Here is a 25,263-nt window from a genome sequence, read left to right as displayed (position 1 = left end):
AAGGAAAAAACTTAAGCTCAGAAGTAGTACCTCTGATATCTCTCTACTCAAAATGAGGTGCACCAGCATCACTGGCATCACCTGGGAGTTTTTTAGAAATGCAGGATCCCAGGCCCCACCCCAAACCTAAAGAGTCAAAATCTGCATTTCTACAGTGTCCCAAGATGATTTCCACAGCATGCACAGAAGCCACTACTAATCCACACAAGAGCCAGAGACATCTGTATCTTTAGATTCTTCCTGTTTTTTATCAGCCATCTGTTGCCCTGTGGCTGTTATCTGTAAACACAGGACCATATATGTATAATGCATGCAATGACTATTTTGTTGACTAAATATATTCTTGGAAAACCCAGAGGATTCCATACCTACTTAAAGGACTGTGGGAAATCTGTGCCAGAGATAAGATCAATAAAACAGTGAGATACCACTACACAGTCATCTGGATGGTCAAAATCCTGAACACTGACAACACCAAATGCTGATGAGGCTATGGAGCAACAAAAACTCCCATTCATTGCAGATGGGAATGCAAAATGGTACAGCCACTTTGGAAGACAGTTTGGCAGTTTCTTACAAATCTAAACGTTCTCTAACCATACAATCCAGCAATCCATACAATACTCCTTGGTTATTTGCCCAAGCAGTTATGCCCACACAAAAACCTACACATGGATGTTTATAGTAGCTTTGTTCATAAATGTCAAAACCTGGAAGCAACCATACTGTCCTGGGTGAATGGATAAATAAATTTTGGTACATAAGATAATGGCACATTATTCAGCACTAAAAAGAAATGAGCGATCAAACCATGGAAAGACATGGAGGAACCTTAAGTGTATATTACTAAGTGAAAGAAACCAATCTGAAAAAGGCAATACACTGCATGATTCCAACTGTATGACATTCTGGAAAAGGCAAAACCATGGTGATGGTAAAAAGATCAGTGGATGCCAGAGGCTGGGGTAGAGGGGAGGGCTTTTTAGGGCAGTGAAAATATTCTACTATTATGAAGGATACACATCATTATACATTTTCCAAACCCAAGAATGCGCAACACCAAGAGTGAACCCCAATGTAAACTGTGGACTTTGGGTGATCACGATGTGTCAATGTGGGTTCATCAATTGCAACAAGTGTACCGTATGATGGGGATGTTGGTAATGGGGAGGCTATGCATGTGTGTGGGCTGGAAATACATGGGAAATCTCTGTACCTTCCTCTCAGTTTTGCTGCGAAACTAAAACTGCTCTTAAAAAAAATGAAGTCTGAAAAAAAAGTCAGCAGTTACTGAAGTGTATGGACAGAGTATACTTCAGGCCCATGCATACTGGTGCAGAACTAGGGACTCCCTTAGGTTGAAAAAGATGAACAGAAACGATCCAAACAAACAAAAAAAACATTTATTTAAAGGCTCAGAGAAAAGAAAAAGTTTGATTTTTTTTTATTGGAGTATAATTGCTTTACAATGTTGTGTTAGTTTCTGCTGTACAACGAAGTGAATCAGCTATATGTATACATATATCCTCTCCAGCTTGGACCTCCCTCGATAGAGATGGGAAGATAAGAATTTTGTACGTTGAAAATATAGGCTACATTAACAAAAATTAGTGTTCACAATAGTAAGCTAAATGATTTTAGCTGTTTTAAACTAAACCAAAGTTCTTCTGAAAGGGAATTATGCTGCTACATGAAGGATCATTCCATTTTTCCTCTTCACTGTCTTTGCTATCAGCAAACATGCTGCTACTTTCCACATTTTAAAACCTTTCTTGACCTCATTTTCCCTTCAGCCGTATTTATTCACCTTCCCTTTACAACAAGAATCCTTGAAATATTTGTCCACGTTTGATGTTCCCACTTCCTACTCCTGTTGTCTCTTGTCCTCACCATCAATTGTAGGTCCCCACTACTCCACCACAATTGCTGCTGTCAAGCTCACCAATGACCTCCCCATTGCTAAATCCCTAAGTCAATTCGAGACCTTGACCATCACTGTACTTCCCCTCTTCAGTATCTGACTCATCCTCCTTGAAACAGTGTCTTCACTTACTTGGCTCCCAAGGCATGGCACTCTCCTGGTTTTCCTACCTCATCAGCAGCTTTTTCTCATTCTCCTTTACTGGTTCCATCTCATCTCCCCAACCTCAGTGCAGAAGTAGCCCAGGTTCTTGGCCCTGAACCTCTTTTCTATCTACACTCACTCCCTTGTGGATTTCTCCAGTCTCTACATTTTGACAGCTCCCAAATGTTTATCTGTAGCCCAGACCTCTCCTCTGAAATCCAAACTAGCATATCCACTGCCCACTGGGAATCTCCAAAACTGAGCTCCTGATCCTTCCCTCCAAATCAGCTTCTCCCTACCCCCTTCAAGCTGCAGAGGTCAAAACCTTGCAATTCACCACTGACTTCTCTCACTCACATCTCACATCCAGTCAACCATGAAATCTTTTGCACTCTATCTTCAAAACAGACCACCCTGGTCCAAGCGGTCACAATCGCTCACCTAGATTACTACAATAGCTTCCTAACTGCTTTCCCTATCTCTGCCCTTCTCCACTTAGGTCTAGTCTCATGAGACACAACAGCAATGCGTCCTCTTAAAACATAAGCCAGATCATGTCAAATCTTTATGTGGAACTCTCCACCAGCTTCTCTGCTCACTCGAGTACAAGCCAAAGGCCTTGCAACAGCCTATGGGACCAGTGGCCTTACAGGAATTGGTGTCTGCTCTCCTCCCTGCCTGCACTACGCCAGCCACACCAGTCTTGCAGTTCCCAGAAGGCGGAAAGCATGCCTCAGCCTCAAGACTAGCATTTGCTGGCCCCTCTTCCCCCAAGACAGCCACATGACTCCCTTCACCTTCTTCAGGCCTTTCATTATACAAGTCACCACAGGGGGGCCATCCTTGACCATCCTAGTTAAAATTTCAACTCCCTCCCAATTCCTAACCTCCCTCCTTTGTTTTATTTTTCTCCAAAGTACTATACACACATATACAGGAGCGCGCGTGCATACACACACATACATACACACACACACACACACACACACACACACACACACACACACACAGAGTCTGTCTCACCTTGCAAGAGTTAGAATTTTGGGGTCTATTTTGTTGACCACAGTATCCCCAGTACCTAAAATAATGCCTGATACTTAGGAGGCACTCAATAAATATTTGTTTAATGAATACATGAATGAATGAAAGATTACAGTAATACAGAGCTGCATGTGAACTATGATAGTATATCTTGCAGCCTTATAAAAGGGTTGTATCTTAATATGGCACTTTGTATGCATATAAATATTCAGATACTGTAGAAAAAACAAAGGTGCTCCAACTTGATAATTAAATTAATCTCATACAAAACCTGAATAACTGTAAAGAAATAGTTCTCTAAACTGAGAGATACTCTAAAACACTCCAAGGGTAGTAGGATTTCTCAAAACCCTAGACCTTACTTCACCAGAGCACAATGAAAAGATGGGTCTCAATAGGTACACCCTTCCTGAAGCAGGTGAAAGTCTCCAGGCCAATATAATGGACTTTAATTTCTTCAGATGATAGAGAAATTATGACACAAAGTACAAAGCACTTAATGTTTTAATGCTGTATAAAATCTGGGTGTAACCAGTGAACGGTATGAGACAGAAAAAAAGTTATTTTGTTGTTAGCAGTGCATTCAGTTAACAGAAAGAAATGGGTGGGTCATATTTTTATAAACCATAGTTTAAAAGAACTTAAAAGTATCTTCCAGGTAAAAAGAAAGCCAACTAATTTCAAAAACATTTAGATGCAGAAATAAATTATTTAGGAGTTTAGTAACTGTGTACACAAATGGAAGTGATATGAGGCAGATAAAAGCTAAAAGTGATTCTACAACAAAATGGAAAGTGTCCCAATTTCTCTACCTTATCAATACCCACATAGTCTATCAGGTTTCTAAAGTTACATATACAGTAGAAGTTCTCACCAGCCGGCAGTTAGCCAGCTCCAGGATGATCAGGCACCCTGTGAAACATCCGAGCTGAAGCCCATTATAACCTGGTGCTCATGGCTAGTAATCAAGGCTCTGAAATTCTGCTCTGATCACCGAGCTGATGGTTACCAGAATCAATTGTGTTTGCTCCCAAACTGATTTATGCCAATATTATGTAATTTAATTAAATATTATGTAGAGCGATTATATATGTGTATAACAAGAAAGAGTTGTTTCCATGAAAGCTAAATGGAATGCTTTAGAAATAAGCCGTTAAATGACCATAACAGAATTCTACCAACAGTGGTTTATTTTTAAATTGTTTTTACTAAATAGAGGCAAAATAAAATTTATAAAATATTTGTCATATATGAAGATTCATAATGCAATTATCCCTACATACACCAAGAAATTACCATTATCCTTTTAACTCCCCTGTGAACTTTTTGGTATATAATGATATTATAAATTAAAACATTTTCTCATTAAATAATCACAGATATTTATTTTAGTAGTGCTTCTAAAATATTGACCTTAATTACTCTGAAGCTATCAAGCTCTTTTAAATATATAAATATCTTTATATACAAATAAAATAAAATTTAAAGTATTTTAAGTAAATATATCTTTACTTAAAGCTCCAGCTTTAGAATATTACACTATATTTAATTAGATTTTTTTCCCCAGATAGAACCTATCAATACAAGAGACAATCGACTGACATATAAGCCACACAAGGAAGGTAGGAAGAAATGAATCAAGAATTTTAAAAAGTGATAAAATCAAAAGAATGAATGAATCAGGTCTCTGAGACGGTTATATCACACCATGCAAACACAGCCTACACCTGTAATCTACTTCTATGAAATGCCTCTGCCAGAAGGGAAAGACCTATGTGAGGAAGTTCACAGTTAACACATTACTCTTACCTTTATGCCCTAGGTTGTCATTTGCAAGAAGGCTGTAATGAAAGTCACACACCTGGAGCACTAAATGCAGCCCATGAACATCTGCAAAGTGGGGAAAATTCCACTTCCCCAAAGCAGGAGGTACAAGAAGACCACACACCAAAGCAACGGCAAAAAATGATCAGGCCAGAAACCCTGCTGACTCTGGAAATTCTACTCCACCACAAGACCAGGGTCAGTATCAGAGCACCTATTCTGTCCACACATGCTTGGAAGGGTTCCTGGGCTTAGCGATTCAATAGCCTGTGGTGTTTAACTCATTGAGTGACTACTATGTGCCAAAGCACCATTCAAAGTGCCAGAATTTTCCTCTTGGCTGCCACACTGCGTATCTACAAGCAATCACAATATAGGGAACAAGAAAAACCAGTTTTACTAGTTAACAGCTGTGTGATTTTAAGAATGGAAATAATTCCACCTCCTACCCAGATAAGTATAACCTACCATCCAGGTCACATTTACTGTCCACTTACTGTTTTACTGCAGGCACTAAGCCCCTCTCAAGCATTATTAAGGCCACATTCTAACCATATACTGCACTGCCTCTCACTTGGTGACCCAGGCACAGGAGTGTCCCCATCCCCTGTTAAATGAAGCTGGCCCAACATCACGTTTATCAAATCCTTTAGGAGACCCTGACCACCCACCCAAAACAAGCAAAGTGTAAGTAAGGATTATGTAAAATTCGAACTGTTTTCCTTTCCATGACCTCTTCTCACCACTGGGTCTCATAGAGATCTGTGCGGCTATGGAAGGCCGCCAGGGATTCAGCAATGGTAAGAAAACAGGGACACATCTTAAAGGGGAAGAAAGGGGAGGGAGGAATACTTTCAAGAGGGTAGTGGCAACCTTATGACTTGAAATGTTTGTGAACCTGGTTTAAATTTTTATAGTGGAACCACCTCTACTATATGAGGGGAGGGAAAGAGAATGTGGGTTGCCTTGGATCAAGATCCGTAGCTCCCTAAGCAAAGTAGCCAGACTGGCTGGATCAGCTCTCTGTAATCACCCTCAGGGAGGGATGTTTGCCACCCGGAGACCACACCCACTAAGACCAAGAACTTAACTTGCCCCTTAAGTTCTAGGGGCAACCACTAAAAAGGTCATGATTATCACCAGTTTAGATCAGAGTTTCTCAAATGTTCCTGATCTTAATCATGTGGGGTCATTATGAAAAGTGCCGCCTCAGAACTACTGAACCAGACCTTCAGGCAGCCCTAGAAATCTAAAACCAGGTGATTCTTGTGACAAATTAGTTTGGGAACCTCTACTCAGATCATAAAATTACAGGACCTACAAGAGGGGTCTTTTAGGCAGGGTGTCCTTTTCTTTTCAAGCAGTTCTCTAATCCAAGAGGAAAGCAGCATTTTCTGTACATAAAAGACTCCAAAGAAACAACTTCGAAAATTTCTTTTCAATACACACAAAGGTCTCAAATCCTCAGAGCTTTGCTTTCCTCTTAAGTAACTTAGGCAAAAGTTAAATCCATCCTTTTTTCCAACCAGAAACCCCAAAACAATGATATTCATTATACAAACTATTTTACAAATTATTGTGGTGACTGACTTCAGCAAATATGTGAGGACCTATAAGTGTGCTATGCCCACCCAAGCTTTGCTTAAGAAAAAGAACCTCACTTACTTCAAAGGACAGAAACAAGGAAGTGAAAAGACAACCCACAGAATGGGAGAAGATTTTTGCAAAGCATATACCTGACAAGAGACTTGCATCCAGAATATAAAGAACTTTTTTACAATTCAATAAGAAGAAGACAACCCAATTTTTCATAGGGCAAATGATCTGAATAGACATTTCTCAAAGGAAGATAAACAAATGGCCAAAAAGCATGTGAAAAGATGGTCAACATTATTAGGGAAACGCAAAACCACAGTGAAATACCACTTAATACCCACTAAGATGGCTAAAATCAGAAAGACAGAAAATAACAAGTGTTGATGAGGATATGAAGAAATGGGAACTCGCATAGTCTGCTGATAGAAATGTAAAGTAGTGCAGCCCCTGTGAAAATCAGTTTGGCAGTTCATCCAAGTGTCAAACACAGAGTTACAATATGACCCAACAATTCCACTCCTAGGTACATACCCAAGAGAAATGGAAGCATATGTCCCCACAAAAACTTGTACATGAATGTTCACAGCATTATTCCTAAATGCCAAAAGGGGGGGAGGGAACCACTATCTGATGAATGAATAAAATATGTCCTGGCTATTCAATTGAATATTACTCAGCAATAAAAAGGAATGAAGTACTGACACATGCTACAGCATGGCTGAGCACTGAAAACATTTTGCTAAATGAAAGAAACCAGTCACAAATGGCCACATACTGTATGATTCCATTTATATGATATGTGCAGAATAGGCAAACCCATAGAGACAGAAAATAGAATAGTGATTCCTCGGTCAGGGAATGGGGGCAATAGTAGGATTACGGAGAAACAGCTAATGGATCCAAAGTTTGTTTTGGGGTGATGAATATACTCTAAAGTTGATTACGAGTATGAATGCACAACTCTGTGAATGTACTAAAAATCAATGAATATGCACTTTAAATGGATGAGCTGTGTGGTATGTGAATTTTATCTCAATAAACTTGTTTTAAAAAGGAATCCCATTTAACCTCCATGAGCCTCAATTTCATCCTCTGAAAATGGGGATACTACCTAGCTTACAACATTGTAAAGAACATATAAGAATATGTAAACTGGGCTTGCCTAGTGGCGCAGTGGTTAAGAATCCCCCTGCCAATGCAGGGGACACAGGTTCGAGCCCTGGTCCAGGAAGATCCCACATGCCGCAGAGCAACTAAGCCCGTGCGCTACAACTACTGAGACTGTGCTCTAGAGCCCTCAGGCCACAACTACTGAGCCTGCACGCCACAACTACTGAAGCCCACATGCCTAGAGCCCTTGCTGTGCAACAAGAGAAGCCACCGCAGTGAAAAGCCCGCACACCACAATGAAGAGTAGCCCCCGCTCGCCGCAACTAGAGAAAGCCCACGGCACAGCAACGAAGGCCCAACACAGCCAAAAATAAATAAGTAAATTAAATAAATTTATTTTTAAAAAAAAGAATATGTAAATTCACGTACACACACACACACACACACACACATATACACACACTGCTTCACATGGTGCCTGCCACACCGTAAATACAGAATACATGTTATTCTTTCTCCTCTTCCTATCCCCACATTTTTGCAGTGTTATGCCTTGATATCATTGTGTTTTCACCACAAGTTAGAAAACTCAAAATAGTCAGGTATTCCAACAGAAGCCTAACCATGAGAATTCTCTCATGATTTCACACATGCTATTATACTCAAGGCTATTCCTACACGCCTGACCCTGGAGAAACCCTGGCATCTGTAAATGTGGCTGTCTACCTCCCAGACTGAAAACTATTTGGGGATAAAGAGTAAGATTTTTTTCTCCATTCTGTGGTCTGAAGCACCTCTACTAACATGTACTTTTAAAGCTAGGCATGCTCCTTGCCAAAATTCATGCAATACAGAAATCTTTCCTACTCAGCTTCATCTACTTTGAAAATCTATTGGGCCTCCAACACAGCTTTGAGGGGTCCCAGGAAAGACCTTAGCCACTTGAATATCCAGCACTACCCACCTGGACTGTGATGCTATGCAGATTCAAAGGGAGCTGGGAGCTACTGAACTATCCACAGCTTGTAACAAAAAAAAAGTCAACGGCAGTGCTCTCACCATCTCTGTAAGTTCTCAAACAACTCACAGCCAGCTCATGAATTAATATAATAGTGGATCTCAGCCAGACACTCGTTTTTCTATTTTATCAAAAGCTTTTCCTCCATCTTGCTGAGTACTGTCAACTGCACGCTACCTGTTACACAATTTTTTTTCTTTAGTATAGTTCTTACTCTTGAATACATTTTTCTTCTTCTCATCACTTTCAATGATTCTATCTCCACTTTCATTTCCATTAAAATCCCATGCCCCCATATACTCTCACTGCTTTTGTACTTATCAGAAATGATGGGGTAAACACATACAAAACTAAAAACTTAGCAAAGCCCAGTCAGTAAACATACCATAAGCAACCAGACGGTCAAGTGGGAACTGACTGCCCAGGACAACCATTAGCATCTAGTAGAGCATTTCTGGTCTAGAGCTGTGCTGTCCGGATATATTAGCCATTAGCCATATGAGGCTAATTAAGTTCACTGAAATTAAATAAAATTTAAAATTCAGTTCCTAAATCTCACTAGCCATATTTCAAATGCTCTCAGTGGCTACATGCAGCTACTGACTGCCATATTAGACAGCACAGATATAAACTATTTCCATCACAGCAGAAAGTTCTATTGAACAATACTGATTTGGAGGTAACTCACTGATTCTATGAAAGTATTCCATGAAAGGGTTCTTAAATACAGTAGTTTCAGTATTTACAGGCTGTGAGGTTTGACACTCTGAAATATGACCTTAGTGCCTCTAAATGTTTTTTTTTAATAAATTTATTTGTTTGTTTGTTTTTTGGCTGCACTGGGTCTTCGTTGCTGTGTACGGGCTTTCTCTAGTTGTGGCGAGCAGGGGCTACTCCTCATTGCAGTGCGCTGGCTTCTCATTGTGGTGGCTTCTCTTGTTGTGGAGCACGAGCTCTAGGCGCGCAGGCTTCAGCAGTTGTGGCACGCAGGCTCAGTAGTTGTGGCTCACGGGCTCTAGAGCGCAGGCTCAGTAGTGTGGCGCACGGGCTTAGTTGCTCCGCAGCACGTGGGATCTTCCCGGGCCAGGGATCGAACCCGTGTCCCCTGCATCGGCAGGCAGACTCTCAACCACTGCACCACCAGGGAAGCCCCAACACAATGCTTACTTTGAGTACATAGAAGCAGAATGGTGGTTAAGACCACTGGACTGCCAAGTGTAAATCTCAGCTCTGCCCCTTATTAGCTGTGTTACTTAACCTCTCCAGACTTCAGACTGGAGATAATGGCAGTACTGACCGCATGGGGCTGTCATGGGGACTAGAGGTAACCTGTGTGAAAACACACAATAAGATCTCAATAAATATTAGCTGTGACTGTAACAATGCATCACGCTTGAAAATATCACATGAAATAAGCACTTTCCAAAAGTTAGGCCATAATTTGAAACTTAAAGGAAAATGCTGCTTCTCAGACAACCCACACGAAGCTACTAGGTAAAAAAAGAGGCTCAGGCCAAAATGTTCATTTTCCCTCTTACCCTAACCCCAAGGATAAACTTCCAAAAATGTCCATCGACATGTACAAGTTATTCTGATTCATCTCACTGGCCTGTGACCAGCGAAAAGGGAATTTCAAACTAGATGGTTGTTCACAGTTAAACAGGCCTGGAGAAATGAGTGGTCAGCTGTGGCCAGGGCCTGGCGCTTACACGGAGGATGGGGAGAGAAGCTGGTGACTCCCTCACACCACAGGTGTGCACGAAAGAGAAAACGCCTCACCACCTCTGTGCCCTGGAGTGTCAACAAAATCCTGCCTGCTCAGCACCAACAGGGCCCCAGTTTGTTGACCTTCTGGGCACAGCAGTGTAAAGATGTAAAGCAACTATACTCCAATTTAGAAAAAAAAAAAGAAAAAAGAAACACAAGAAAGGTACAAAGGGACACGCTCTCAAAAAATAATGCCACTGCTAAAATTCTTTCCAGCAAATCTCTGAAACTGCAAACAATACCACAAACGAAAGCTGTCCAGACATGGACACTATGAACAAATGCTCTGGGGGATTTCACCTGGATGGTGCACTACCCTAAACTAAGGTTCAGCTGATTTAACTGTGAAAGAACTTAGGAAGAGCTGAGAGGCAGTACCCTAGGTGGAAATGTCTCCACTCTTAGCAAAGGGAAGCCAAGGACCTCTGCGCCTGGCCACCACTGCATGGGGAGAGTCCTAAATGTTGAGAACTATCAAAGCAGCAGTGACTGGAGGTGAGCCTGGACCCCAAGGTATCTGTAAGCCTGAGTCACATGCTCAGGTAAGGGGGCTTTGGTCACCTACTGATCACCAGATTATTTCTCACAGGCTGCCTAAACCTCAATCGTGTCTGAATTCGTTTCTAAAAATTGAGAAGGATCATCATCCATTACTTATTTCTTAATCCAACCCAAACGCAAAGAAATGCTCTTTTCATAATTGGCAAGTGACAACATTACGTCAGGTAAACCTCAAACAAACCAGTCCGGAAGCCAAAGTACATACACATTTTAACATTCACACGTTTTTTGCCCCAGCACTTCTTAATCAAGACTGGGCCTAATCCATTACCACACTGGTGTCTTAGTTTATGAATGATGACAGATGACTCCAGAATTTCTAAAGAAGAAAAATCACCTCTAAAAGGAGTAATGCCTTAGACATGTTTTTTTAGAAAAATGCCAGGCTAAATCCCACTCATATTTTCCACCAGGGTCAGCAAACAAATACCAAGGTTTTAGAAAGTGAACAGAACCATGGATGGAAAGTATCACTGAATTTCCCTTTTTCAGGGAACTATTTGCCGTCTTATATTATTTTTATTTCCAAATTCCCAAGATTTACTAGCCTAAAAGGATTTCTGAGATATCTCACTTTTTTAAGTGCTAGTAGTTAATTAAGAGCAAAATTGAAGCTCTTAACACACGTACACAGTAAAGCACGTATTATTCTTTGGTCACAAATGAAATGAACAGTGTCAACAAAACCTTTTTTAAAGCCAACACTCATTCAGATTGGCAAATCAAGCTTCTTACACTTGCATTTTAAAAAATAAAATTCAACTGTGGAATTTCACCTTAAAATAAGGTTATTTTAGCTTTGCAGCTTCCATCACTCTCCCCCACTCAATGGCCAGGATCTGCTGATCCGTTCACAGAACATATAAACTGAGAGCGATTCAGAAGGTGAAGCTGAGAGTACATCACTGAATAAGGAATGCATGTACACGTCTAGGCATGAAACCATAAAATGCTGGGGCTGGAAGACTCCGAGGGAGCACCTATCCACCCAATCCCCTTATCCTACAGAGGAGGAAATTTCAGCTCCAGGGGCTAAAGGATGTGACAAAGACAGTGGCAAAGACTCACCCAGTCAGTGATATAACCTACAAGCCAGGTGTCTAAGCACTTTCCATGGTACCCACTCTGCTCCTGTTAGCACAAAAAGTGTGTATTAATGAAATATCAGACAAGACAAACCCACAGAGCTGCCATAGGACTTGTGAGAGGATATAGAGAGTTGTAGAAGAACATGCATCGAGCCACTAAACAATTGTTTGGGAAGGTGTTCTTTTATTTTGCTTTGTTTTGCTGGTTTTGTTTAGCATGCCGCACTTATTTTTAAGCGGTGAAGAGGAATTTAACGACTTTTTAAAAGAATATCCCTTGATCTGCAAACACTCTAAGGAAGGACGGTAAAGCCTGTCTTGGAAGAAACTAGAAAGTGCATTCGCTTTCCTCCAGCGGGGAGCATCCTTTCCCCACGACGCGACGGCCGCCCCAACATGCCCGCAGAGGCCGTCCAGGCCCTCGCTCGCCAGAACCCCGCCCTCCTCTGGGTTCCTCCTTCACAGCTCTGCCCAAGCCGCCCCTCCTAGAAGACAAGCTCCTTGACAGCCTGTCGCACTCACCTGGCTACGGGACTCCGCAAAATCCTCTGCAGATACTCAACTATGGCTCATGAATTGCAAGCATTTGCTCCCAGAATCCCAGTGAGCGGAATTTTCCAGACCTCGTCTTCCCTACACCAGCACCTGGACCCACTTAAGAGCTATTCCGGGGTGGAAACCCGGGACCCCAGTGTCTGTGGACAATGACGTCGTCGCATGCGTCGCGTCCTCCGAGGGGAGCGGTAACACTACACATTTGTCATCCAAGCAACCGACAGCATTTTAAACCCACGTCCTCCAAGTGGTGCCTGCTTTTTTTTTAACATCTCACAACATCGCCTGCCAGAACTCGCTGCAGAAACCGGCGGACAAAGTTAAACGCAAGTACCACCGAAGGGCTGCAACGTCTTTCAAGGTGCGGAATCCCCACCGCCGGCCGCGCGCCCGCTCGCTGCGCTGGGCTTCCCTTGTTCTCCTGACAGAAACCAGAGCGCCGCGCACTCGGCCGCCGGGCCCCCTCCCGCCTCCCCCGCCGTCCCGGCCTCGGGGGTCGGGGTGAACCCCCCGAACCGCCACCCCACAGAGCGAGCCTTCCGCCTCCTCACCCGCACAAAGAGAGGGCAGAAAGGAAGCAGTTCCCGAACCCAACGTCCAGCGGTCCGGGACCCCGGGACCGAGCAGCCACAAAGCACCGCCGCCCCGACGGCCGCCCGCGCTCCCGCCCCCGCCCGCCCGCCCTCCGGGTCGAGCCTCACCGCGGCGTCGCTTCCTTCCATCTCCCATCGCCCGCCGAGCTGCTGGAGCCTCAGGCGCGCTCTTTGTCGGGCTCCCGGGACACCGGCGGGCGTCGGGCGCGCTCCCTGGCGGAGGCTGCGGCCGGGCCGCGGCCCAGGGACGGCGGGGGCGGGCGCGGGGCCAGAGGGGCTAGTGGAGGGAGGAGAAAGAGAGGGGGAGGGCGGCGGGGCCGAGGGTGGGAGGGGCGCGGGAGATGGGGGCGGGCCCCGCGGGGGAGCGGGAAGGGGGCGGGGCAGCCGGGGAGGTAGGGGGCGGGCAGGAGCGGGGAGGTGGGCGGTGCCCCAGAGGAAGGGAGCGGAGAGACGAGGGGGAGGGGGAAGAAAGGGGGAGGGGCGGGCCCCGCGCCGAACTCGCAGTCGCCTGTCTCCGGCGGAAGCCTGCCTGTTGCTTCGTTCGTCTCCCTGAGGAAAGTGAGCCGCGCTTCCGACGGAGTTTCCTGTCAGGAAGCGCCGCGAGGGGAGCGGCGTCTCGCGTGCTCCCGGGACTAGCGCCCGACACGCCCACGCGTCCCATTGGGTCGCGGCATCCGGGCGGGGGGCCTCTGGCGTCCGTGTAGGGGTTTGCTCGCCAGCGACCCGCCGACCCTTTCCAAGTCCAGTCCCTCGAGGCAGATCCCATGCTGGCGGCCACCGCGGTCCCGGCTCCGAATGCGCGTGCCAGGGGATCCCGGCGTAAAACTGCATTTTCCAACCGAAGTGCCGCACACCGATGCCCTTTTTCCTGTTCGCCTCGAGCTTTTGCGGCAGAGACCGGGGCCGGGAAGGCGCCCTCCTCTGGCCGAGGGAGGGGGAGACCTAAGACCCCCCGCCCCCAGAGGTCCGTTACCCGCGGAGAGCGCGCTCAGCACCTGGAGCAAAGACCCGCATGGCCGGCTGCACGGTGCTATGGTATGAGGATATTGCAGCCTTAAAGTCTGGCTTCTGTGACCGGTGGAAGATGCCCAAATAAAGGGAAATGGCTAACAATGGCCAAGCGTTGAGTCGAGGATGGAGGGTCAGGCTCCTTGGTGGCCCGAGGAGGCAGCCCACCAGGTCAGGGTGCAGGAGGCCCCTGAGGCTCTTGCTTTGCCTTGCCCCATTCACAGCTGCCGGTCAGCCAGCGGCGCCCACCAGCGGAACCAGAATGAGGGGGTGGATGCATTTATGCAGATCCAGTCCAGCTTCTGAAAATGGTCGTAGTCCATGCTACCTGGCCAGAGCAGAAGTTTGGTCAGATGTGTAGGTTCTAAAGCACCCCAGTTACTTGGGCATTTTTCTCTTTTATGGATCCTCCCCTCTTAACAGAATGACGCAAAGAAGACAGTCCCTGTGTGCCTATTCTCAATAAACTCCTACCTTCCTTGAACCCGGAGGTCTGATGACTTTGTTGGCAAAGAATCAGGAGTAAAACCAAGTAGGAAATGCTGTTGCTACCTAGGGCTTGACCGCTGGCCTGGTGGCCTTTACCTGGAAAATCAACCAACAGCTCATACATGGAAGAAGGTCAGGATTTTGAGCTGAATCTAAACCCATACCAACGATGCCCAGACATAACTCTTCATAGAAGAGGCAGAGTAGACGGAGATTTGCATGAGCTTACTAGTTAAGGGACGTGGTAATGGACATCTATAATCTGAGGCTCTGTTTCCTCAATTACTGAAAGAGGATAATAATAGCTTGAAGAACTATTATTAGCATGACAAATTATGTAAGGTTCCTGGCCCATAGTAAATGTTCAATAAAGAGGCATTTCAAAAGTTAGGCAACAGAAACATTTTCATCACAAAGCAAAGTTTTTATTTTTTTCTCCCTGAATTCAACATGTTTTAAGATTTTACTTACAAAGCTGGTCACACCTATTAAATGATCATTCATTCTTCCCACCTTAGATAATCAAAGGCATAATTGTTGGAGACTCTGATCGGCATAAATTAGCCAGTGTTGCCACTTTTGATTTGATAAAGCCCAAAGCAAATCAAACAAAGGTTGACATCGCATTTTGCCAGCATGTATTTTGTGGATAAATATTTTGTTAGGTTTCTTGAAATATTGGAAATAGAGTATGAATTCGCATTTCTGCTACTCTAGCCCACAGAGATCCCAGGCACCCAGCTCAAAAGATCACAGTTGTGCTCAAGTTTGGTGTCAGAATACACAGACATCCACCTTGTAAAAGTAGGAAGGAGGCACACTGGCCAGGGAGGAGCAACCACTCCGAAAGAGGTATGGGCTGGTCTGTATTTATCCAATGCCATATCCCTCCCTGAACTCTGCCCATGAGCCCCGTATTGTGTTGTGGAAAGAGAGAAAGATAACTTAGGCAAGACATTAGGTACCAGCAGTCAAAAGAAGAAATGAAAAGGAAATGGAAATTCTCTCATGCATGATTCATGCACACAATTAATCCCCGCTATTTCTCTTTTGTTGTTGTTGTTTGTTTTTGGTGGTACGCGGGCCTCTCACTGCTGTGGCCTCTCCCCTTGCGGAGCACAGGCTCTGGATGCGTAGGCTCAGCGGCCATGGCTCAAGGGCCCAGCCGCTCCACGGCATCTGGGATCTTCCCGGACCAGGGCACGAACCCGTGTCCCCTGCATCGACAGGCAGACTCTCAACCGCTGCGCCACCAAGGAAGCCCAATCCCCACTATTTCTGAAGGCCAGTTTGCAGAACCAGATTGTGGATTTTTTTTTCGTTTTTTTTTTTTTTGTACAAGAGTGAATATTTATTTAGAATGGAAAAAAACTTTAATACAAATTTCTAAAAGTTGACAAGTTACGCGCACACCACCAAATCCAGAAAAATCACATATTTTTATTAATTAACTTCCTAAAATATCTTTACAGTACTTTTCCCCCATGTGTTTTGGCTGCATACTTTTGATCATCTCTTTGGAATGACTTTTTTTAACAGCTTTATTGAGATATAACTCATACACCGCACAACTCACCCATCTAAACTGTACAATTCAATGAGTTTTAGTATATTCACAGAGTTGTGCATTTTATAAAAATATTATCATGCCAAAAAGAAACACTATGTTCTTAGCAGTCACTGCTCTTTTCTTTCTAACCCCCTCAGCCCCAAACAACCACTAATCTACTTTCTGTCTCTATGGACTTGCCTATTCTGGACTTTTCATATAAATTAAATCATACACTATGTGGTCTTTTTGTGACTGATTTCTTTCACTTAGCCTAATGTTTTCAGTGCTCATCCGGGACCAGTGTATATCAGAACTTCATTCCTTTTGTTGCCAAATAATATTCTACTACCCATTCATCAGCTGATGAACATTTGTGTTGTTTCTACTTTTTGGCTTTTATGAATACTCCTGCTATAAACACTCCTGTGCAAGTTTTTGTGTGGATGTTATATTCTCATTTCTCTTGGGTAGAATTCGTGGGTCATATGTAACTCTGTTTAATTTTATTGCCAAACTGTGCCTCGCAGTGGCTGCACCATCTCGTATTCCCATCAGCAATGTATGAGGGTTCCAATTTCTCCACATCCTAACCAACACTGGTTATTGTCTGTATTTTGATTTTATAGCCGTTCTAATGAGTGTGAAGTGGTAGAATAATTCTGTAACATCATTTCTGATGGGTAGAATAAAAAGTCTTTTCTCCAGCATAGTTGATCAAAAGTTGTTTGGTTTTTTTAATTGACACTTTAGAAAAGTTCCTGTCTCACATTCATTATTGAAAATAACATGTACAATTTTACTGTGTTGTCGAATTTAGGAAGACGTCTCAAGTTTCTTTCATATGTGAGCCGTAGGATATGGGGACATTTCAAGTTATTTAGGCAATAATTAACATTAAGTGCTCTTAAATTCATCTTTATTAATATTGTGAATTTTATCATTTCATAGATGTCAGTTATTTCATGTCAAAAGAGAAAAAGAAAATTTCTCATTGCGTTCTATGGTTCACTCCTCGTTTTTACCTGAATTCTCAAACAATCCAAGAGTCTTAAAACATGCATTTTTAAAGTTTTTATTTGAAATACACAAACTCTAACCTCTACAATATTTTCAATTAGAAGACCTCTTAACACATTAATCATTTATCAGTTGTATACAAATAACTGGTATATTAGAGTGGAGAACTTTAGCTTATTTATTGTCAAATTCCTAGCTTCTAGCACTGTTCTTGGTCCATAGTAAAGACTTCAGTGAATAATTGTTGAGTTGAAATTTGCCCTTATCCAAGGTAGAATTATTCAACTTACATACACAACAAATATTCAACTCAAATATACAACAATCTAAAATCATGTTGTCCTTAAATTTCAGTAGCCCAAGGTGAAACTGAAAGGACAGATCTAAGACAAAATTCACCTGGCATCTGACTCTACTGAATACTGAATGGATGCTGGATGGGTAAGAGGATTGGGAGACAAGAAGCAAAGAGTAAAAATCTGGTCACTGTGCTGAGGTGATTTCAAAGAGCAGAGAATCAGGGGAAGATCAAGGAGGAAGTGACATTGGCTCCCTGTGCTGCATGCATAGAAATGTTAGATCATAGGCTGGACCCAGTTCACCTTTTCCCCAGGATCCAAATAAGTTAGGCTATGTCTGGGAAGAAGAAGAAGAGGAAGGAGAAGGAGAAGAAGAAACACAAATAACAAAGGTTTCAGCTTATTTTTTATTATCTTTCTCATGGATAGCTATTCTTTTATTCATTCATATGACCAATATTTCTTGAACATTTGCATGTATTGTACTAGGTATAGTTCACTGACTTTAGCAGCAAATGAAACATCCCTGTCCTCATGAAGCTTACAGTCTAATGACCTTGGGAAGACAGAAAATATGCAAGATAAGTTAATATTTATAAGACCTGATATGGTGATAAGCATTTTAGAGAAAAATAAAACAAGGAAGAGGGACAAGGAGTAAGGAGTGTGGGTGTGGGGAGTGGATGGTTGCAAAGGGTGTTTGGAGAAGGATGCGCCTGAGAAGGGGAAATCTGAGTGAGGACCTGAAGGAGGTGAGGCGCCAGCCTCACAGACAGACAGATGAGGAACTGTGAGTGTAGAGGCCCCGAGGGCTCGCCTGGCGTGTTTGGGCCACAGCAAAGATGTCAGTGTGCCAAGAGCCGAGTGAGGACGGGTGACGGCAGGAGGTGTGGTGTGTGGGGTCTTACAGGCCACTGAGAGGATCTGGGCTTTTAAGTGACTTTGGAAGCTTTTGAGCAGAGGAGTAGCGGGATCTGATTTCTCTTTTACCAGGATCACCTTGTATGGGGTGTCGGAAACAGGGAAGTGAATTAGGAGGCTAATGCAACAATCCAAGCAGATGAGGGTGGCATAGGCCAGGGTGGAAGCAAAGGAGGTAGTGAGAATTGTTCAGATTCTGTCGTATTTTGAAGGCTGAGCTGACAGGATTTTCTGATCAATGGAAGGTGGAAGAGAAAGAGAGTCAAGGATGACTCCAAGTGTTTGGGGGAGAACTGCTTGAAAGATGGAGTTGGGAAACTGAGCTGGGAACAACCTGCAGGGGAGCAGGACTAGGCGGGGGATGTCAGCGCTCAGCTGTGGACATGGTAAGTTACAGGCATCTTTTCAGACACCCAATGGTAGTGCTGCATAAGCAGTTGGAGATCAGAATTCAGGGAAGAGGTTGGTGCTGGAGCTATAAATTTGGAAGTTAGAGTAGAAGTGGTATTTACACCCATGAAATGAGATGAGATCAACAAAGAGGCGGATAAAGAGAAAGAGAAAGTCCAAGGCAACACTAAGAAGTTAGGGGGATGAGTAAGAACCAGCAGAGGAGGTTGAAAAAATAGGAGGAGAGCAGGTAGATGCTCTTAATGGAATATTGTCAGGTTATTTTTACATGAAAGTTTTTCCTCTTTAAAGTTTTCAGTTAGCATTTTCTCTATTCTACTGTCTCCCTACTACAATCATCACTTCTCTTTTTATCAACACGTTCATTCTATCATTTTCAAGAAGAATGGAAGAGAGTGTTTATACCTATAGTTCTAGCAATTTCTCACTTTGTCTCAAGCTAATTTGTTATGCCTGACCTAGTTACTAATATTTGTTTACTATTTTTTGCAACAATAATTACTTCTAGAATTCATTAAAAAAGATATTTAATTAATATATAGGTTTCCAGGCTGATAGAAATTGTTTATTAATTAATTTGTATTTAATTTCTGTATTTTTTGTTACAAAAGAAAAGAAGTGTCAACCACAGCTTCTTGGAATTATACCAAGAAAAATCGAATGGAATGACTATATACATTAGAACCAGGATGTTGAATAAGTTCCATTCCTGGTATAACCAAAACTGTCCTCCACAATCATCTCATTCGGTGTCTTCCCTGTCATTAAATGAAAACTTGGCAGGCCCAGAAATTGTTCAGCTCACTCTAGACACAGGGTCAGTTCAGTAATTAAACTACCCCATCCTGGAAAGCCCAAACTTGACCTGACATCAGATCTTCTTCCCTGCTTAGCTGGAAGTGTGCTATGGGAAGGAGAGTGTAGGTGACAACCTCTGCTCCTGTTCCACAGCCCTAAGTACCCACTGGGACACCTCCTCTTCTTACTGATACTCTCCAGCCCACCCCAATGGATAGACCACAGGAAGGTAGACCCCAGGCCAACTCTCTTGCATGTGGCCCACGTCTGGTCCACAAGAACACTCATGGCCCTTGCTCAGAAACTCTGGAAGTGCAAGCTAATCCCAACCACACAGCAGGGGATCTCAGGCCCTGCCCCTAGAGCACTCAACTCTCTCTCACACTGAGTTTCCTGGAAAGCAACAGTCTCCATTAGCTTTCTGGGGCATGAGTGAGGCCACTATCCTCAGTGTTTTCCAGCTACAGGGAACAACTTCAAATTTCTCCAACGAGTCTCTTTGAAGTCCCTTTATGAGTCTTGGGGTCATAGAGTAGAACCTCCCACCTTCCCCTAATGGGGAGTAGAACCAGGCGACCGCTCTAGTCACCATGTCCTCCCAATCTCCTCACACTCACTTCTTTTTACAGCTTTGATCTAACTATGGGATCCAAGATTGTGGAGCAGGATCTCAGGACCATTTCCTTCAAAATCTGTACATGGGGTGGAGGTCTGTTTCACATTCACTTTGTACACTTTCATATCTAATGCATTGAAACCTCAGTAGAACCTGAGACAGAAAGAGCCCCATTCTACCTACCATCCTCTTACCTATCTTGACTTGAAAGAGTCAAAGCATTTTTTTCTTGCTATAAATACATGTGCACTTATATTTACATGGACATTTAAGTATATACATTACATATTGTACCTCTGGATATAGCCTTAATCACCTCCATTGTAGATTTATATGTTTGAAGGTGATGACTGAAAGACTGGTACCCTTGTGGACAGAAATCACTGAAAAAATCCTCCATCTACACCTAGCCCAATTCACCACGACCACATTGTGCATATTGGGACACTTCATATTACCTATTCCTCATACCCAACCTGTCCAACTTGATAACTACTAGCCATATGTAGCCATTTAAATGTAAAAGAATTAAATTAAATTAAAACCCAGTTTCTGAGCCTGACTACTATATTTAGACAGTGCAGTCATAGAAAACCTTTCCATCATTGCAGAGTTCTGCTGGACAGCACGGCCTCACAAGGGCTTTGGCACATAGGAGGCACTGAATGGCAAGTGAAAGTTTGGTCCAAAGATACTGTTACCAGAAGGGGAACCCAGAATTGGGCTCTTGTCTAACACCCAGAAATGAATTGTCCGAGGAGACACACTTACTGACAAAGCAAAAGACTTTGTTGGGAAGGGACACCTAGGTGGAGAGCGGCAGGGTAGGGGAACCCAGTAGAACTGCTCTGTCATGCGGCTTACAGTCTCAGGTTTTATGGTGATGGGGGTTAGCTTTGGGGGTTGTCTCTGGCCAATCATCTTGCTTGTGCCCATATTTGGTCTGACTCAGTGTCCTTCCTGATGGTACGTGCATCTCTTAGCCAAGACGGTTTCCAGCACGAGGGTTTCTGGGAGGTCGGCAGGACATATTACGGGCTGGCATCTCCTCCCTCCTTTTGGCCCTTCCCAAATTCTCCAGGTTGGTTTTAGGTGGCAGCACCATGTTCCTTATCAGGACCTCCTATTGTGAGACAACTCATGCAAGTGGTTATTATCATGCCTGGCCAAGGTGAATGGTTTCGGCCAACGGTTCCCTAACAATACCATATGATTGCCCTGGTTTATTTTTCTGAGAATATAAAGCTTTTTAGTGCAGTACTAAGTACTGACTCAACCATAAAGAACAAAAACCAAGGTACATAGGTATAGCTGCTTTTCTATTTCACACTTGAAAACCTATCTGCATCCTCCTACTCCACTAGAAAATGCTTTACCGTCCAAATAATTACTGAAAATATTTGGGGGAAAGTCCCTATTTCCCTCAAAAAACAAATTACTTTTTCAGAATTATTCCAGTGAAAAGGAATTGTTTCAAAAGCAGTGTTTGTATTGAAGGGGGATTCCATATAAAAACTACTTTGCTGAAATAAGCATTTCACGTATAATATTTTTCCAGAGTAGACATGACCTATGAAAATTACCAATGCCTGAGTGCGTCCACATTGTAAAAGTACCCTGGTGTTCAAAAGCAGTCTTTATTGTCACAATCCTCACAATCTTTCTGGCAATGCTTTAGTGATAATGGCAAATCCCAGAAGCTGAATCTGTAAATGTTCTGAATTGTGACCCCAAGAAACTCAGACCAGACTAGCCTTCAGGTGCAGAGACGACCACACCTTCTTTATTTACTTCCTTTTTATCTCCTGCCCAAGGCACATTGCCCAGCACAGAGGAGTTGCCCATCAAGTGTTCCCTGAATGCATAGATGAATGAATTCTCTCTCCTTATTTTGGGAGGGACTAGCATGTGGTTTAGGGATTCCTTTGATTTCAGTGGCTCTACAGAGAGAAATGTTGGTGAACACTGTCAACAAAGCAGGTAAGAGAACTTCCAATAGAACTCTCATCTCAAAATATCTGCTTTAGGAACTCTTACATTTGAAAATTTCTGTAACTGTGTTCATGAAAGGAGAGAAATCTACCCGTTCTCTCTCCATTTCCCGTTAAAAACCCTCATTCTGGACACATCTGCTGAATTACCTGCAAGAGTTGACAAGTTCCTGGGGCTGAATTCTGGCCGAGTGGCTCTTTTCGAGTCACCTCACTTCTGAACTCTGTGAGCCCAGCTATTTTGGCCCTATTGATTCATATAAATCCACAGTCAGGAACCCTGGAGAAAAGGGTTTCTTTCCTTCAAAATCAGCTTTACTGATGGATAGTTTACATACTGTAAAACTCACCAATGTTAGTGCTGTGGTACTGTGATTTATAATAAGAAATATACTTGGTCTTCCTTCTGCTCCTGACACAGAGCTCCTGAAGATCTCGAAATTCCTAAGTGGTGAGAGCAAAAGCGTCTTTTGTTATGTTGATGGCATGACTTTAGAACCTCACCTGAGGGCGGGGGCTGGTTGCAAGGAGAACCAACCCTGTGGTTAAAGGGCTAGAACCTGGGCTTCCCTGGTGGCGCAGTGGTTGAGAGTCCCCCTGCCATGTAGGGGATACGGGTTCGTGCCCCGGTTCGGGAAGATCCCGCATGCTGCGGAGCGGCTGGGTCTGTGAGCCATGGCCGCTGAACCTGCACGTCCGGAGCCTGTGCCTGTGGTCCGCAACAGGAGAGACCACAACAGAGAGAGGCCCGCGTACCGCAAAAAAAAAAAGGTCTAGAACTTTCAGTCCCAACCCCTTGACCTCTGGGAAGGGGAGAGGGGCTGGAGGTTGAATTGATGCCAATTGCCAGTGATTTAATCAACTGTGCCTATGTAATGAAGCCTCCTTAAAAAAAACAAAAGGATGAGGTTCTGGGTTGGAGAACACAAGGAACACAATCTTGCCTTTCGTTCCTTAAGGATGAGCCCTTAATCTGTTGGCTCTGATGGTATCTCCAGGTAGATAGTGTCACAATTGACTTGAATTGTAGGACACCCAGCTGGCACTGGGGAACTGCTTAGTGGTGTGGGGAAAAACCCACACACGTTGGAACTGATGATAAGAATTGTTAAGTTCAGGGTTCAGTGAGCTTTGGCAAATGTATCTAGTTCTGTAAATCACCACTACAATCAAGATATTTCACACCGGGGCTTCCCTGGTGGCACAGAGGTTAAGAATCCGTCTGCCAATGCAGGGGACACAGGTTCGATCCCTGGTCCGGGAAGATCCCACATGCAGCGGAGCAACTAAGCCCGTGTGCCACAACTACTGAGCCTGCGCTCTAAAGCCCGCGAGCCACAACTACTGAGCCCACGTGCCACAACTACTGAAGCCTGTGCGCCTAGAGCCTGTGTGCTCTGCAACAAGAGAAGCCACCGCAATGAGAAGCCTGCGCACCGCAACAAAGAGTAGCCACCACTCACCCCAACTAGAGTAAACCCGCGCAGCAACAAAGACCCAACATAGCCAAAAATAAAATAAATTAAAAAAAAAAAGACATTTCACAACTTCTCCCCTCACAAATTTCCATGCCCCTTTGCAGTCAACCCCTCCCTCCAGACCCTGGATCCTAACAACTACTAACTCGCTTTTCTCTCCGCTGTAGTTTTCCCTTTTCTAGAATCCCACATAAATGTAATCATGCAGTATGAAATCATTTGTTGTCTGCCTGCGTTCACATAGATTCATGCATGTTTTTATATGGATCTGTAGTTTTTCCTCTTTGTTATTTAGTAGTGTTCCATTATATAATATATCAATATAATTTGTTTATTCACCAGGTGATGGACATTTGGGTTGTGTCCAGTTTTTGGCTATTACAAAGAAAATGTTATGAACTTCGATATTCAAGTTTTTGTGTATAGTGCATATGTTTTTTTCTTGGATAAATATCCAGAAGCGATATTTCTGGGTCATATGTTTAATGTATTTTTTTTTTAAATGCAAAACAGTTTTCCAAAGTGGCCATATTATTTTGCTTTCCCATCTGCAATGTTTGAGAGTTCCAGTATTCTACATTGTTGCCAACACTTGATATTATCAGTTTTTAAAAATTTTTGGCCTTTTGTGTACGTAGAGTGGTATCTCATTGTAGTTTGACTAGCATTTCTTAATGATAAATAATAATTGAGCATCCTGTCATGTGCTTATTTTCAATTCATATGTCTTCTTTTGTAAAGTGTCTATTTAAATCTTTTGCCCATTTTCTAAAATGGAATCTTTTTGTCTTCTTTTTATTAAGTTGTAAGAATTCTTTATACATCCTGAATCCAAGTTCTATGTCAGGTATGTATTTTGTAAATACATATTTATAAATGTATTTGTATTTGTAAATACATATAATTTTCTCCCTGTTTTTGGCTTGTCTTTTCAATTTCTTAAGTGTCTTTGAAGAGCAAGAGTTTTTAATTTAAAAGTCCAATCTGCCACTTTTTCTGTTATGGTTTGTGTTTTTTTGTTTCCTAAGAAATCTTTGCCTAATATAATGTCACAAAGATTTTCTCCTATGTTTGCTTCTAGAAGTTTTATAATTTTAACTCTTATGTTTACATTACAACTGAATTTTTTTATGTGGTATGAGTTAAAGGTCAAGGTTCCTTTCTTCCTACATGGATAGCCAATTGTTCTAAAACCATTCTTGAAAAGATTACCCTTTCCTCATGTAATTATCTTGTTGAAAATCAATTGAGCATATATGTGTGGGTCTATTTTTGAACTCTCTTCTATTGCATTGATCTTACCAATTAAAAAAAAATTTTGACCTTTTGTGTATGCTAAGTACATAAGAGTGGAAGATAAAACCACGAGTCAAAGTCTCAGCGTCATAGAGGGGACTAGGAGGAACACTAGAGATGATGTAACCCGACCTCTTTGCCTTACAGGTGGGGAAACCCTTTACAGACT

General features: G+C 43.1%; 1 protein-coding gene across 2 annotated transcripts in view; it reads right to left on the bottom strand.

Annotated features, from left to right (window-relative positions):
* Positions 1–25,263, bottom strand: part of PSD3 (pleckstrin and Sec7 domain containing 3) — a 565,935-nt gene that overhangs the window by 483,037 nt on the left and 57,635 nt on the right. The window contains exon 1 of one of the 2 annotated variants that reach the window (XM_027122997.1): positions 13,327–13,486. The exons of the other annotated variant lie outside the window; for it this stretch is intronic. Within the exon in view, the coding sequence (XP_026978798.1) occupies positions 13,327–13,347 (21 nt within the window). The 5' untranslated portion in view covers positions 13,348–13,486. Of the gene's footprint in view, positions 1–13,326; positions 13,487–25,263 lie in introns of those variants that run through there. 2 annotated transcript variants of the gene reach the window in all.

This window comes from Aethalodelphis obliquidens, unplaced genomic scaffold (genome assembly GCF_003676395.1).
Source record: "Aethalodelphis obliquidens isolate GAN/ISIS:26980383/991018 unplaced genomic scaffold, ASM367639v1 scaffold25, whole genome shotgun sequence".
Classification (NCBI taxonomy): domain Eukaryota; kingdom Metazoa; phylum Chordata; class Mammalia; order Artiodactyla; family Delphinidae; genus Aethalodelphis; species Aethalodelphis obliquidens.
The sequence above is the reverse complement of the archived record's forward strand: the minus strand, read 5'-3'. Positions and strand labels throughout refer to the sequence as shown.